The sequence below is a fragment of the Heterocephalus glaber genome, unplaced genomic scaffold (assembly GCF_053883595.1).
Source record: "Heterocephalus glaber isolate CG9 unplaced genomic scaffold, H.glaber_assembly_v1.0 deba00001555, whole genome shotgun sequence".
Classification (NCBI taxonomy): Eukaryota; Metazoa; Chordata; class Mammalia; order Rodentia; family Bathyergidae; genus Heterocephalus; species Heterocephalus glaber.
Window position 1 is genome coordinate 1,949,250 of NW_028258346.1, and position 17,112 is coordinate 1,966,361.

Below are 17,112 nucleotides of genomic sequence, written 5' to 3' on the forward strand. Positions count from 1 at the left end.
GGAAGATTGCCAAAGTTCAAGGTCACTCTGAACTACATAGAGAGATCATATCTTAAAAAAAAAAAAACTCCTATTGAAAAGAATGGAATAATGACAGATATCAAGTCTTACATAAATTTCTAAAGATAGACAAGTTCTTTGAATTAGCTTTCCTTACCGTGAAAAACATAAGTTTGATAGGCAAAAGCAAATTTAAAATTCTCACCATGTTTTGGATTCCTTTTCAAACTCGGCTGTGGCTGGGGTGGTGGTGGGGGTGGAGGCGGGGGTGGTGGGGAGTCTCTGTCATGACTTATCACTCTGTCCACTGACCCATATATCGCCAGTGTCAGACAGTTGTACCAGCCTCTTAGCACCAGACCGTCAGTATTGACCTAATTTTTAGGAGAAAATAATCTTTCAAATGAATGTTTCTAACATGCAAGATACAAATTGAAATCAAATTAGTTTATTTTTTGTTTTCGGTACTGGAGATCAAACTCAAGACCTTGCACTTGCAAACCAGGTGTGTTGCCACTGAGCTACATCCCAGCCCAGTTTATGTTTTATCTAGTCTTTAAAAAGTATGCTAAAGGGAGCCGGGGATGTAGCTCAGTGGTTTTGCCGCCTGCTGCACAAGCACAAAGACCCAAGTTTGATCCCTGGTACCAAAAAAAAAAAAAAAAAAGTATGCTAAAGGGCCAGGGATTTAGCTCAGTGGCACCGCACCTGCCTGGCAAGCTCAAGGTCCTGAGTTTGATCCCTGGTGCCCAAATAAACAAAAGTATGCTGAAGCCATGCAAGGGGGCACATGCCAGTGATCCCAGCACTCAACAGGCTGAGGCAGGAGGATCACAGCAAGTGTGAACCCAGTCTGGGCTACACAATGAGTTCAAGACCAGCCTGAACTACATAGCAAGACCTTGTCTCAAAAAACAAAAAAAAAGAGCCCACTGTGCAGAAAGGAACAAAGATAAAAATGAAAGTAGATTTCTTGACTGATAACCATGGAGTAACAGCTTTAAAAGTCTAGGGGAAAGCCAGGGATGTGGCTCAGTGGTACCACACCTGCCTGGTAAGCACAAGGTCCTGAGTTCAATCCCAGGTACCAAAGGGAGAAAAAATGAAGTCTAGGGGAGGAAAAAAATCATGCCAAAAAAAAAAAGATAAAGTCCATGAAATCTTGTAGCATTGTTCTTACATACTCAAAACATGCATGGAGGTAATTTTACATACCCACATTGCACTTTTAAAAAGTGTGGCTACTCAGAAGCATTAAACAAATTGCTTTTGTAAAGAAACTTTCTTCTAAAAAAATGCAAAACAGAGCCAGGTGTGGTGGCACATGCCTGTAATCCCAGGACTCAGGATGCTGAGGCAGGAGGATCACTGTGAGTGAGGTCAGCCTGAACTACATAGTGAGACTCTGTCTCAAAAAAAAAAAACCTAAATAAATAAAGATGCAAAACTTCACCAATGTCATTAACCTTCAATATTTCCTCATAAAAATAACAACTGTCTTTCAGAATTCATCTACATTAATTGCTGGATCCTCACAGCAATTATGAGAGGTAGTCAGAGCAAACATTAAATTATTATTTCCTTTTCACAAAAGAAAACCTGAGAATGTATCTGAAGAACCTGCACTAGAAACCAAAACCCCTAACTTCTGAATTCTCTCCACTGCACTTCACTGGGTAAAGACAAAGCAATAAGTCATTGAAGCCTCTTGTAAAAGCAAAATACATAAGTAAAACAAAACAAAAAAGTTATTCTCTTCACTAGACTGTACAGTTAAAAAAGAAAGGCGGCTCAGAAGAAAAGTTCAAAGACCACACACAAGGATGACAGAAATTTGACTGGAAGGGAGATACACAGACACAGAAGATAATGTTTAGTCTAAAGAGGATGCTGGCTGGGTGTGGTGGTACATTACATGCCTGTGATCCCAGCACTCGTGAGGCTGAGGCAGGAGGACTGCCTTAAATTTGAGGCCAGCCTGGACAAGAAGAAAAGGGAGAGGGAGGGAGAGGGAGGGAGAGGGAGAGAGAGGCAGGCAGAAAGGGAAGGGGAGGGGAGGGGAGGGGAGGGGAGGGGAGGGAAGGGAAGGGAGGAAGGAAGGAAGGGGCGAGAGAGTACGAGCAAAGAATCAAACACACATGGCTCCCAAAATCAAGCAGGAAACTGAGGAGTCCCATACTAGACCACAATTATTTTTGCATTTTAGATCTGCCATTAGATGCTTCTAGAATGGTATTTGATAAAGAAATAAGGTATACTCCTGATATGAAAGAAATATGAACAGTGTAATTTTTTTAGAAATCTTAATAAAGGCACAGTTGGTTTCTCATAATCACTCGCCTCTATCTTCCACACTTGTCCAACTAAATGAAAGAACCAAAGGCACAAATACTGGCTTCTTCCAGAATCAAATATAAAACGGGAAGAAAAATTCTTATACTTCAGGTAGAGAATGACACTATAATGTTCATTTACAAATTGCATCTGAATGCAAGAGACATGCACACAAGAAATGACAACGTACAGTACTAGAGCCAAATTCTGCCATCACTGGTTTATTTGGATCAAAAACTTTGAATGAAAGTAAGAATAAATAGTAGTGATAAGGGGAAAACTAGCTTCCATGATTACCTTTGAGTTGGGTCTAAAGATGATAGATGTATTCTCATCATATTCCAGGCTGCCAAAAGAGTAGGAATAAACATACAAGCTCAAACACTGAAAATCACAGATCACAAAGAAGCCTTTCTAAATTCAAATACTTCAATATAATCAAACACTGGATTTTTGTTTCAATTTAAAAAACCACAAAGTCTGGGTTAAATTTACTGTCCCCCCAACACTATCAATAAAAATATAAATCAAGATCCCAAAGATTCTGATTTAATTGATCCAAGGCAAGTACAGACATCAGTATTTTTGTAATTCTACTGTAAAGCCTAAAGTACAGAACCTCTACATTATAATCTTACAAAAATGTATATTAGGACCAAAATTTAAGAAAAACACTCTAGGACTGGGAGTTTGGCTCAGCGGTACAGCATTGGCTTAACATATGCAAGGCCTGGGGTTCATTCTCCAGCTACAGCAAAAAAAAGTAAAAGAAAAATAAAAGCATTCTGTTTTTATCGAGATTTTGACATCAATACAACCAGTTTTAATAAATCTAACATGTATCAAATAATATAAAAAAGAGCTATCTATTGACAAGTCTCATTTCACAAAATGTGACCATGAATTCTCAAATTGTGCAGTAGTGTGATGTAAAAGACACACCGAAAATATTAGTTCTCATTGTGTTTATGTAATTTTTCTTTTTGCTATGTAGTTCTAACTGGCTTTGAACTCACTATGTAGTCCAGGCTGGCCTTGAACTCACAGCAATCCTCCTGCCTCAGCCTCCTAAGTGCTGAGATTACAAGCATGCACCACCACACCTGGCCTGTTTATGTAATTTTTTTAAGAATCAAAAAGCAATCTTTTCCAAATTATGTTATTAGCAAATCATGTGATGGTATCATGTGTACAAGTATGCACAATTAAAAAACAAAAGATAGCTAATGTTTCACGCAGTTAAATTTTTATTTTGTGAATAAACTCAACATCCTCTTAGGAGTTTCATACTAATTTCATATTGCCAACTAATAAAACTGAACCCTGCATCCTTGGGTCTACTAGTAGATACATCCTTTTCTTGTCTAAAAATAAAAAGGTTTTGCCTACTAACTCATGAGTTACTGCCAAAATTACCTAGCAGGTACATACCTTCCCAACCTATCGAAAACCGGGGCACTTGGTTTGCTTACATTGTTGAAGAATAAGTCTAACTGAAATGTGTGCGGAGATGTCTCCCTGGGAATGAAACAAGGTAAAAATTTCAGCCTTTGAAACAATTAACACAACACAGTAAGTACCAAGTTAAGGCAATTCTAAGATTTGGTCATAACAGTCCTAAAATTTACATAGCAAAAATATGCAGTCACCTGGTATTTAATGAAATCATATCCAATTCTCAGACAGCCAACTGTTCATTTTAAGTATTATTAAGAATGAAATTTGTTGGGCTGGGGATTTAGCTCAGTGGTTCCGGCACCTGCCTTGCAAGCGCAAGTTCCCAAGTTCAATCCCCAGTACGAACATAAAAAAACAAAAAAGAATAAAATTTTTTAAAATAATAAAATAATTTTAATCATCTTTCATCTGCTACTTGGTATTTACATTAAACATTTTAAAGGCAAATGCTGTTGTAATTATTTAATTGTATAATTATATCACCCTTCCATTCATTAACAAAAAGACTTATAAATAAACTTCAAGTTGAACATTATAATTACAATTTCACTTCAACTTAGTCCACATTAATATAAGACCATAATAACTATAGCAATAGAGCTCTGAATTGTAACTTAAAGCATAAATCTGTTAGCTCAGCTGTTGGGACATTCGGTGCTAAAGAGTCCACTAAAGACAACGGATTCCACTTAGATCTGTTTTCTCCTCCGGCTCCCTCCAGGGAGACGCACCAGGCAGATTTTCTAACTTGCCTACCCAGTAGGCTCATGTACAGGCCCAGGCAAAGAACACACAGCCACACCTTATGACATTTAGGGAGTAAGACAGAGATTCTACTGGATTCACAGAAGACGGCCTCTGAAAGAAGGCTCCTGACAGTCATTTTCTGAGAAGGGGAAACAGCAGACACTGAAAAGCACAGCTAGTTATAATTTATCTAAATATTTGGGGGTGCTGGTAATTATATAGGTAAGATTAAAGCCTATTTAATTTATATTACACTGAAATTTTACTTAATATAAAAAGATGCTAGCTATATCATAGCACCTTGAGCTTAAATTCCTTCAGCTCACCTAAAATCTTGATTTGAAGCACTATGAATTTTGTTGATCATTTACATAACCATGCATATGGTAGAAAGTAAAATGTCCAGAGTACTATCAAAGAGATTCCTTCATGCACTTCTGGTAGAACTAAAACAGGTTCAATCGCTCTGAAAGGCAACATAGTGACAAAACTCAGGAGACCGAGAAAATATTCCTATCATTTGATCCGCTTTTTCCTGGGCAGTCTTTCTATGAAAACATGGATAATATGTAAATAAAGCATATTTCAAGAGTACTTTTTGTTTGTTTTGCAGCTAGGGATCAAACCTAGGATCTAGCGCAACGATGCTACTATTGAGTTACAACCCAAGAATATATTAATCACAGTCACTTGTGATTTCAAAACTAAAAATCATCGAATGGCCCCCACATAAGGAATGTCAAATGAATTACAGCAGTCATTCATTCATTCATTAGACCATGCATCTATTAGAAATCACATATTCTAGCAATATTTAACACTGAATGTACTTCTCACATAACATTAAAGAATACACAAAGTAGTACATATATAGCGGGGTCAGAATAGCAGCACACATCTACTTTACCCAAATTCAACCATGCACACCAGCAATTCCAATCTCTTCTTCTTGCCTTTCCTCTTCATGCTATATCCTGGCCTCCAATGTGTCCAGAAACAAAACGGGTTGAAATGCAAGTTCTTTACTTTGGAGCCCTCAAAGGCTGAGGTCTTGATCACTGAAAAGTGATTTAAAGAACCGGGGACTAGGGATTTAGCTCAGTGGTGCCTCCCTTGCCTTGCAAGCCCAAGGTCCTGAGTTTGATCCCTGGTACCAGGAAAAAAAGTGATTTAAAGAACTGAAAGTTGAGCCAGGTATTGTGGCACATCCCTGTAATCCAAGCACTCAGGAGGCTGAGGCAGGAAGAAAGTTCAAGGCCAGCCTGGACAACTTAGCAAGATCTTGACTCAAAACAAAATAATGAAAAGGGCTGGGATGTAGGGATGTGGCTCAATGTACCCTGGTACCCAGTACCACACACACAAAAAAGAACCAATGGTCATTTGATTGCATTGGACTTTTATTTTACAACTTACTGGCTCTACATAAACACACATATATATATACACAAACATATTAATGGTACAGATGGCGCACATGAATCCACTCACTAAAATAGGGGGTTTTTTTGGTGACAGGGATCGAACTCGGGACTTTGCACTTGCAAGGCAGGCAGCAGAACCACTCAGCTAAATCCCCAGGCCTAAAATAGGTTTTCTTGTTGTGAGGAAAAGTTTATTCCTGTGAACAAGGACTAAAATTAGGGAGATTCTAGCAGCTAGCAGGGAACAAAAACAGTATTTGTATAAATTTTGGGGAAGGCCTGATAATAATATGCCAAATGCTATTAGGATTCTCTCAGGATGGAGAGATTATAGGAATTTTAATTTTACCTATGTACTTCTGGATTTTATTTATTTTGTTGTAGTTGTTGTTTTGAGACAGGGTCTCACTTATGCATTCAGGCTGGCCTTCAAGCAACCCTCCTGCCTCAGCTCCCTAGAGCTGGGATGATAGGCATGTACCATCATGCCCAGCTTCAACCAACAAAGTAGAAGGGGGGGCTCCTTCTTCCTTGCAACTCTTTTGTTTGTTTGTTTTTCATACCGCGGATTGAACTCAGGACCTTGTGCTTGTGAGAGACAGGCAGTGGCACCACTAAGCTAAATCCCCGGCCCTTGATTTTCCTTGCATCTTTATTAGGTTTTATTTCAAACTAATTCTATTTTCAAGAAAAAGGTTAAAAACACTTCATTTATTTGATTATGCCATCCCAGAATATTCTGGAAAATATAAACCTATTTTCACTAACTTTTTTTTTTTAAGAGGATGAATAAAGAAAAGCCTTACCTACTATTTAGGTTAATACTTCCTCCTTTCAAGTTATGATGATACATGCACTATATAGAAACCTTAGGAGTTAATTACAATGTACCATAACCATAACCCAATGAAGTTTCGGGGTTTTAAAACTTGCAAAGTAGTACCTTAAATTTTTGCATTTAACAGTGTTTCAGGGGCTTGGAAAGTAGTTCAATAGTAGAGCATCTGCCTAGCATGCATGAGGCCCTGAGTTTGATCCCCAGCACCAAAAAAAAGTTCCTAAGACAGTCATAAGTCAAAAAGCTTTTGGGCCGGGGATTTAGCTCAGTGGTTTCGCTGCCTGCTGTGCAAGCACAAGAACCAGAGTTCGATCCCCGGTACTAAAAAAAAAAAAAAAGCTTTTACGAAAAGAGTTAACTTACCCATATGCTCTATTGTCAGGCAGGCTGCTATGGGCTCTTACTCCTGGGGGTATGACTCGGACTTCATTGATATAAACCACACATGGGAAACGAACCACATCTATATGAGAACTTTGCTTTAAAAAAAGAGCGGGGGAGAGACATACTGTGAGCAAAACACTGCTTCTCAATTCAAATCTTTTAATTTTTTTCCCTCAAAATGTCACACATAAACTTAAATTCCATATGATTAAATATATTTTATTATTTACAGTATATATAAATCTTTTATAAAAAACAGTTGCTGTAAAAGAAAAAAATACAGCTGCTGATACAATACACCTTATTAAGTCTCTCAATTAGTATAACATTTTCTGGAGTGCATTTATCTCTCTTATGATGTTTTGCCTAAATCAATACAAACCAACAACCCCTTATCAGTAACCTCTGGAGCCAGCTGTCCTTCAAAATTCTGAGGGTTCTTGGAGACAGGGTCTTGCTATGCAGCTCAGGCTGGCCTGGAACTCACTGTTCAGTCCAGGCTAGCCTCCAACTTGTGGCACTACTCCTACCTCAGTTTCCCGACTTCTGGGATTACAGGCATGTTGCCACCATGCCTGGACAAAACCCTGAGGTTTTGAATTTTTACAAAGGTAATAATACTATATGATATAAATACTGCATATTTCTCTTTTCTGTTTTTCCTGGTACCAGGGATCAAACTCAGGACCTTGCACTTGCAAGGCAGGCACCATGCCACTGAGCTAAATCCCCGGCCCCTTTGTTTTTGTTTATTTGTTTTTAATACTGCATATTTCTTAAGGCCACTACCTTATAACCAGACATTAATATTTCTGCAGCCATACAAACATTCACACTGTATAAAGACTATAACTAAAAGCCAGACACAGTGGCGCACATCTGTAATCCTAGCATTCTGAGAAGCAGGGACAAAAAGCACTGACAAGTTCGAACCTCCCCTGGGCGACCTAGGAACTAAGTGGGGCCCTGTCTTAAAATTTTTAAAAATTCATTTTAAAAGAGGGGCTAGGATGTACCTCAATATAGAGACGTAGGTTCATTCCCAGTACCCCTCCAAAGTGTATTATTAGCATCATATCAGTTCAAATCAGACTACACAGCCAAATAAACTCAGGGAAGATTTTTCTGCCATTTTTCATTTTTTGAATTACAAATAAGAGACTGCAGATCTGTATTTAGATTAGCTTACTTTGCTAAACTTTACATACCAACTCACATCAAGAAATCAGAGAAATCACTTAAGATACTGAATAGCTGAGGTATCCTTCCCACCAAATTTTTTTTTTTAAATCCACAAACTAAGATTCTACCATAAAAAAAGAATTGGGGCCAGGGATTTAGCTCAGTGGTTCCGGCACCTGCCTCGAAAGCATGAGGTCCCAAGTTCAATCCCCAGTACCAAAAAAATAAAATAAAATAAAATAAAATAAATGGGTGATATAAGTTATATTCAGTACATACTTATCTCTATGAAACATCTGACACAGAATAAGACAAATGTAGCTCTCATGGTCAGTAATAAAAAAATTTTTCACATTATTTTTGGACTATTTTATATCAACGTTTCCTAGGAGTTCAGTCAACTATCATTTCATGTGGTGGTCAAAATTCACCATGGGAGAATGTATCACATTCTTTACATATATAGAAAGGATGAATCTCTCAAGCTGCAAAGAATTATCATCCATATCGACAGAGCAAAAGAACAATACATTAGTATTCCTGATATCCCAAAATGTGATGGAGGATGACTTTGTAATTTTGCACATTTAGGAGGTTTGTGTGTGTGTGCATGCGTGCGTGTGTGTGTGTGTGTGTGTGTTACTAGGGATTGGATCCACAGCCAAGCTACATCCCAGGGCCTTTTATTGCTTCGTTTTGCTTTTTGTAGTACTGAGCACTGAACCTAGGGTCTTCATACTGACCTATATCCTTAACCTTTTTCTAAAATTTTGAGACAGGATTGCAATAAATTACTAAATTTCCCAAGCTAGGCTTGAACTTCCAATCTTCCTCCCTCAGCCTCCTACAATGCTAGCTTACAGGCATGTGGCAACATACATGCCTGACTCCCAGCCTTTTTTGTTATTTTCTTTTAATTTGAGACACTCTTAGTAAATTGCCAAAGCTACAAACCTGTAATCCTCCTGCTTCAGCCTCCTGAGTAGTTAAGATTACAGGTATCCACCACCTTGCCCTATTTTTAACATGGAGATTAATTATATAGGTATAAATATCTGAAAATGATTTTCACTGTTCAAATGTACTTTGCGGACTGGGGGGGGGGGCAGCTCAATGGTAGAAGACATGCTTAGCATGCACCAAACTCTGGGTTCAAGAAATTGCAACCTCTGTATTGATAAAAATACACGTATTGCCAAAAAAAACTACAACCTTAACATCGCAAAATTAATTAATTCACATTAAGCCTTTCATTGACATAAAACACAATAAATGCAAAGTGAGTCTGACAGTTAGTTATGTTCCAGTATCAATTTCTTTCTCTTCTAGAGATATTTCAACTGGGTACAAGTCAGCTAAAGACTATTTCCTGGGCTCCCCAGAAGTACATGCAAATGCATCCTTCCTAAATTCTGATCAATGAGATGTGAAGGGAAATGCAGGCAAGTCTGGGTCATGTCTTTAGAGGGAAGGTTCTGACTTCCAGACTCTCCTTCCACTTCTTCCAATAGTCTACTGTCTTTCTAGAACACAAACATTAGGATGCACTATTACAGACAGTGCAGGCAATACAGGGTCCCCAACATTGTAGAAGAGTCAGATTAGCCTCAAATTATTTCCATCCAGATTACTGAAAGAGAAAATCCTATATATGTAAAGCTATCATTATGCAGACTCTTGTTAGCAGCTGATCTTGTATTCTAATAACAAAGATACCTTAGGTATTCAATAAATGTCACAGTAGGTATATAAAAGAAACATTCTGTCTCATGCTTTGGTGCCACACTTCCTCACCCTCCTCCCCTTTTTTTTGGTTTTTCAAGGCAGGGTCTTGCTATGTATGTAGTTTAGGCTGGCCTTTAAACCCTGGACTCACTGTGCAGCCTAGGTTGGCCTCAAACTTATGACAATCTTCCTCCCTCAGCCTCCCAGTACTGGGATTTTAGGTGTGTGCCACTATGCCCAGCTTTATACTCCCTCCTAATAACAAACTCCTTTATTTACTCTACTAAGAATTCCATGGGCCGGGGATTTAGCTCAGTGGTTTCGCCACCTGCTTCGCAAGCGCAAGGACCCAAGTTTGATCCCCGGTACCAAAAAAAAAAAAAAAAAAAGAATTCCTTGACTTACATAGTTACTGTTAAGGTTTATACTGTATTTAGATGTCCCCCCACAGCCTCATGCACTCAGAGCCAGGGCTTTTGAAAGATGACTGAATCGTGGGGGTATATAGCTAAATGTGATGTTGGGAGGTGGGTTTTGCTGGAAGAGGCGGGCCAGTAGGGTGTGACCTAGAAAAGTATATCTCCCTCCTGGCTCCTCCTCCTCTCTCTGCTTCCTGGCAACCATGAGTCGCTTTTCTCCACCCAGGCTCTTCTACTATGATGACGACCACACAAGCACAAACTTCTAAAACATGAACCAAAATAAACTTCGTTTCCTTTAAGTTGTAGCTTCAGGTATTGTGACCCAGTAAAAGAATGTAACTAAGATTTTGGTACCAGTCCATAATTTCAGTACTCGGGAGGCTAAGGCAGGAGGATCACAGGAAGTATGAGGCCAGCCTGGGATACATAGTGAGTTCAAGGCCAGCCTGAACAACACAGGGAGACCTTGTTGCTGTGATTACCTAATCACATGTTTCAGAAGCCTCTGCAACTAGTTTGTAGGAGTTCCGAAAGGTTTAGAGATATCAGCTGCAAGAAACTCTAGAATCTGGAAGCCAAGCTTGATGGCAGATTCTGGTCAGAGCTCAGAAGACCAGAACGCTGATAGAAATACAGGTAAGAACCAGTTCAGGAGGTTTTAGTTGGGAACAGGGACTCAACTGGCAGCTAGACTCAAGACCATGTGTGTTATGTGCTGGCAGAAAATTTGTCTACACTTTTGCTCATCCATTAAGGCTGGTGAACTAATTAATCTCACAAAGGAAATGCCAAGGCAGCCCAAGGTTAGGCTGTGGCATGGGTACTAGTGGGAGCTTACAGCCAGGTCTACATTGAGAATCAAATGCAAAGAGCAGAGCTAAGTAATTTTAAATTCTGTTTTGCTTGAAAGGAAGAGCCTATAAAATTCTGGCAGCAGAGAGCTGGGTCACTAAAAAGATTACGATTAAAAAGCCAAGTACTGAGCCGGGGATTTAGCTCAGTGGTTCCGTCACCTGCCTTGCAAGCACAAGGACCCAAGTTTGATCCCCAGTACCAAAAAAAAAAAAAGACAAAAAGCCAAGTACTTTACAACAGGACAATAGGAAAGATGCCTCACAGGCACTTCAGAAATCAGCAAAACCCCACCTTCACAAGCTATAAGGCTTAAAAGTGAAAGACTTTGCTGAGAAGAAAGCCCTGGGGAATTAACTAGGAAAGTTTCCCAGAACACAGCCATCCAGGCACTTACAGGCCTCTGCAGCCACAATTAAAGGGGGCCAGGCTACTGCTCACTCCAGTGGCAGATGGCATCCCCCATGTAGTGCTGGTTTTACAGCCAGGCAGAATACAAGAGGTATGGGAGGTCAGGGAGGCTTCCAGCAAGATTTCAAAAGAATGCCTGGGAAGCTAGGCAGTGTATTCATGAGAGGACAGTGAATATGAAGTTGAAAATGCAATGGAGACCTGAAGAGTTTGGAGAAAACAGGAATGTAGAATTTCTGCTAAGGAAGGCCAAAGGCAGTGAGAAGAGCCTGCCCAATGGTGGCCATGGTGACTGCGGGAGGCACTGCCAGAGGGGCAAGGCCACCCAAGCCATTTGGAGTTTGTAGGGTCGGCTTTAGCTCAAGAGGTTACTTCCTCACGCCGGACTTTCCATTTGGAGTTTGCAACTAGTGGCAACTTGCCCTAGGTGCTAGACACTGGACATGAAGCTACAGGATTTAATGTTTGCTCTGCTGGGTTTTGGTCTTATTTGGTCCTATTCATTTCCTATTCTCTTGTTCCTCCCTTTTGGAATGGGAATGTTTATCCTGTGCCACTATATGTTGGAAGTGTTTAACTTTCTTTTGATATTTACAGGAGCTCACAACTAGGAGCTTTCTCTGAGTCTCAGAGGAAATTTTGGGCTTGGATTTTTTTCAGCAATGCTAGAATTGTTAGGACTTTCACTATTCTTAGAATGGACTAAAAGCATTTTGCATAAAGAGATGCAAATGAGCCTTTGGGGGATCAGAGGCAAAATGTTAGGGTTCATATCCCTCCCCCCAAAAAAGTGTCATGCGCTTATAGACAGAGCTTTTTTTTTTTTTTCCATACGGGGGGTCAAACTCAGGACCTTGTGCTTTTGAGGCAGACGCACGGCCACTGAGCTACATCCCCAGCCCAGCAGAGCTCTTTTTTTGGTACTGGGGGTTGAACTCAGGACCTTGCACTTGTGAGGCAAGCAACGGAACCACTGAACTAAATCCCTGGCTCACAGCAGAGCTTTTTTGAAAGGTAACTGAACCATGAAGGCTTTATACCTAAATGCGATGTTGGGAGGTGGAGTCTGGTTGGAAGAGGCAGGTTACTGGGGATGTGAACTGGAAGGGCATACTGTATCTCCTTCCCTGGTTCCTTCCTTCTCTCTCTGCTTCCTGGCTGCCATGACAAGAGCAGTTTTCCTCCCACCAGGCTCTTTTGCCCTTCCACCATGTAGCTGACCATTAAAGGACTAAAATTTCTAAAATAAATCTCTCCGCCTTTAAATTACAGGTATTAAGTATTTTGTCCCAGCAAAGAGGAAAGTGACTAAGAAGTTATGAATGCTCATTAATGTGTACAAAGAAAGCTTAGAATAAATGTTTATCAACTCTATCCTCCTCCACCCTATCCCCTACTAATGAATGGTATGAGGGTATGGTCACTGTGGACCTTAACAAAAGAAAGAAAGAAATACTTAAGGATTTTCAAACAGCCTTTCAAAATGTATTGATTGTTTGTAAACAGAAGTTTCTGTATAGTTGCTACCACTTTTGTTAAAATTTTTTAACAGTTATCAAATGTCTATTAAGTTCCAAGGTATAAGAGATTCTGAGGAAACAAGGTAAGACAAACTCTGCCATTAAGGAAGAGATACTCTATTGTAGCAGCAGATAAACTGCCATAGGACAGATGCACGCTTGATGCTACGAAAACTCAGAGGAGGACCAGGGATTTAGCTCAGTGGCACCATGCCTGCCTCCCAAGTGCAAGGTCATGAGCTCAATCATGTAATTTGTCTACTCAAAAACTACCCATTTCGGGGCCGGGGATTTAGCTCAGTGGTTCCACAGCCTGCCTCGCAAGCGCAAGGACCCGAGTTCGATCCCCGGTACCAAAAACAAAAACAAAAAACAAAAACTACCCATTTCCTACAAAAAGTTTATACTCTATTGGACATTCAATCCATGAGCTGGCTTTGAACTGCCTATCCGCCTTCACACTGCTGATCGGGCACACATTAACAGATGACTGACTACTCAAGTAAACACATTCTTTTCCTGACTACATTCCCCATTCCACTAAAGATCAAGTTCACAGGTCAAACACCTTGATAGACAGGGCCGGGATGTAGTTCAGTGGTTCTAGTGCCTGCCTCACAAGCACAAGGTCCCGAGTTGGATCCCCAGTACCAAAAAAAAAACAAAACACCTTGATAGAGTCTTCCCTGATACCCTCAAGTGAAGAGTGATCTCAGCCAGGCATGGTGGTACACTCCCATAATCGCAACACGGGCTGAGGCAGGAGGGTCACAAATTCGAGCCCAGCCTGGGCAACTTAGGGATTAACAAGATCCTGTCTCAAAAAAATAAAAAAAGCTGGAGATCTAGCTCAGTATAAATGTCATGGGTTCAATCGTCAGCAGTGAGAAAAAAAAAACAGATTTCTCTCCTCTGAAATCACAGGGCCTTTATACTCACAAAGGAAAGTAAGTATCAACTGTGGTCCTAAAATGTCATCAGCTACTGATGTTTTGGAAATAAGATGATAAATTCCAAGGAATTCTCATTGTGCCTTTCCGTGCACTCATCACATTTTAATATGTATTATAAATTTTGTAAATCTAATCTACAATACTTAATTATAAATTTTTTGAGAACAGGTATTTCAATATTTATCTCCCATAAACCCTTACTCCTTCAAGACTCAGTTCCAAATGTGATCTCTACTAAATGCTCTCTATTCACCTCCATAAAAAGGTGAATATTTCCTTCCCTATCATTGCATGATCCACAAGATATGTCTAAGATTGAATGAAGGCGGTGCTCAGGTAGCAGCACATTGCTGTAATCCCAGCTACTCAGGAGGCTGAGAAAAAGAGATCAAAAACTCAAGGTATCCTGGGTAAATTAACAAAACCCTGTCTCAAAATTTAAAAAGGAATGGGGATGTAGCTGGGTAGTAGAGCACCTTGCATTCAAATCCCCAGTACGAACAACAACAAAAGAAAGTAACAGATTAAATAAATGATGGATGAATGAATGCCAAACTTCCTCAACACAACAGGTTTATTCTGATACAGCTACTGTTGCCATTGTAAATTTCCTAAAGCTGGAATTATAGTCACAGAAGTATAGCAGTCATTGAACAGTGCTAACTGACCCACATGAAACACAAGGCCATAAATAAATTCCCTGCCACTAAGATATGTGAGCCTCAAACTACTCAACTTTTAGGGCCGGGGATTTAGCTCAGTGGTGCTGCTGTCTGCCTCAAAAGCACAAGGTCCAGAATTCGATTCCCGATACCAAAAAAAACTACTCAACTTTTGACTTCTACAGATAGATTAAAAGATCAACATTATCAACCACTACCCATATCATCACTACTCTATAAAAGAATATTTTAAACATTTTCATTCAAATAATTATTGACCACCTGTATTTTTTTAGATACTATCCTAGGCACTAGAGACACAGCTGAGAACAAAAGACACTATCTATCCTCAAGGAGCATATAATACCAGAACATACTCTGGCCGGCTGCCTGTATCCCAGCTACTTGGGAGGCAGAGGCAGGAGGATCATGAGTTCTAAGCCATTCAACAAACCTTGCCTCAAAAACAAGATACAGAGTGGGGCACGGTAGTGCACACCTGTAATCCCAGCACTCAGAAGGCTAAAGCAGGAATATCTCCATGAGTTCAAGGCCAGCCTGGGCTACACAGTGAAGTCTAGGGCAACCTGAACTACATAGTGAGACCCTGTCTCAAAAAAACAAGCAAACAAACAAAAATAGAGTATAGAACTAACTAAGGATGGTGGGGCATGGTGGCGCACCCCTGTAATCCCAGCACTCGGGAGGCTGAGCCAGGAGGATCGCCATAAATTCGAGACCAGCCTGGGATTACATTCGATTAAATTCGATAACCCTATCTCACAAAAAAAAGAAAGAAAAAGAACGTAGGTCAGCAGTCCTTGAGTTCAATCCCTACTACTAAGGAACCTACTCTTCATAAAATGCAAAAGGAAAGAAATAACCTTTAAAAATATAAAATCTCTAAATCGATAAATTTACTTAAAACAGAAAAATGGATGTTGTTTTCTTTCTTCCTCAATGACTCTGTGGTCTGTTAGACTTTATTTCTGGCCAACTTTCTGGAATCTAATTAACTAGCTACATTCAATTTAAGCATCTCAGAGCCACTCATACGCTCAGAGGCGCTCCAGCAATTTGGTCCTGAAAGATTGATCCACAACTGCTACCCTCGCCGCTCAAAAAGGCAGCACATTTGGTTTGTGCAGACAGCTTCGACCACAATCCGTTCTGCAACTTTCCCCGCTTCGGAAAGACTCTCCGTGCAAAGGAGACGTAAGCATCTCGTGCCCGATGTGTGGAATCTTCCCCCAAAGTATTCAGTCGCATGACAAACTGAGGACGCTACACTCCTAAACCGGAAAGCGTCACAAAGGCAAGTAGAGACGTCGTAACTTGGGGACCCCGAAGGTAGAGCAAGCTGCTCAAACCTCTGCACTGCTGTCAAAGACGGGCTGCCAACCGCCCCCCCCCCCGGTACACCCAAGAACGACCCTGCAGAAAATGGATAAGAACGAGCACCGCCACTCGAGCGGCCATCTCAACACCGGCGAGGAGGGCGTGAGTGAAAGCCGGGAGAACCGGGGGTCGCGCCGCCTCCCTCGGGCGCGGCTCTTACCGCGGGCTGGCGGTGGGTGGTGGGCGGTGCGCGTGAGGATTCAGAGCCACAACCTGCAGAAGGGAGAGTCCAGGGCGCCTAACGGCTTTTCCAAGAGTCCCCACGTCTAGGAGCAGGGTCTGAATCGCGTCGCCAAGCCTTACCTCAGCGCTCGGATGTTTAAAAGTATCTAAAAATAGCAGCTCCATCGCCGAGTCTACCGCCATGTTTGCCGCGGGCGGGGGAAGGGGGTAGACTTCCGGGGCAACGCTCCAGCCTCGGAGACAGCGGCCCGGGAGAGGGAGAAACGGCAGCACTTCCTGTGACCGCACAGCGAGCGCCCCAAGCTTCGGCCTATCCCGACGCGTCTAGAGACCGGGACTCGCTGGCCCCGCCTCCTCCAGCGCGGCGGAGGGCGCCCTCGGAACGCGGGGCGACACGGTCGGGAGAGGAGGGGCCTACGGGATGTCCAGTGGTCCAAATCCCGTCGTTCTGCTTGGTTTCAGCCTCGCCAACCTCGGGGGCTCGGGATGGAGGTGGTTTCCTGAGGGTGGGGGAGGAGACTGAACGGGGCCCGGCCCGATGATTTCCGAAAAGCAACCTTTCCAGCTCTGGAAGGAAAAGAAGAGAAACGTGCAGCAAGGTTGAAAAGTAGGACATTTC

At 41.2% G+C, this 17,112-nt stretch overlaps 1 protein-coding gene across 6 annotated transcripts in view; it reads right to left on the reverse strand.

The window, feature by feature from the left end:
- Virma (vir like m6A methyltransferase associated) overlaps positions 1–17,112 on the reverse strand; it is a 110,681-nt gene that overhangs the window by 44,777 nt on the left and 48,792 nt on the right. For 2 of the 6 annotated variants that reach the window (XM_004850114.4, XM_021262647.2), the window contains exons 1-5: positions 16,614–16,746; positions 7,165–7,280; positions 3,766–3,852; positions 2,632–2,680; positions 206–374 (exon numbers count right to left, since the gene is read on the reverse strand). In XM_004850114.4, the coding sequence (XP_004850171.1) occupies positions 206–374; positions 2,632–2,680; positions 3,766–3,852; positions 7,165–7,280; positions 16,614–16,676 (484 nt within the window). In that variant the 5' untranslated portion in view covers positions 16,677–16,746. The other 4 variants (XM_021262644.2, XM_021262645.2, XM_087190612.1 and 1 more) reach the window with 4 other exon arrangements.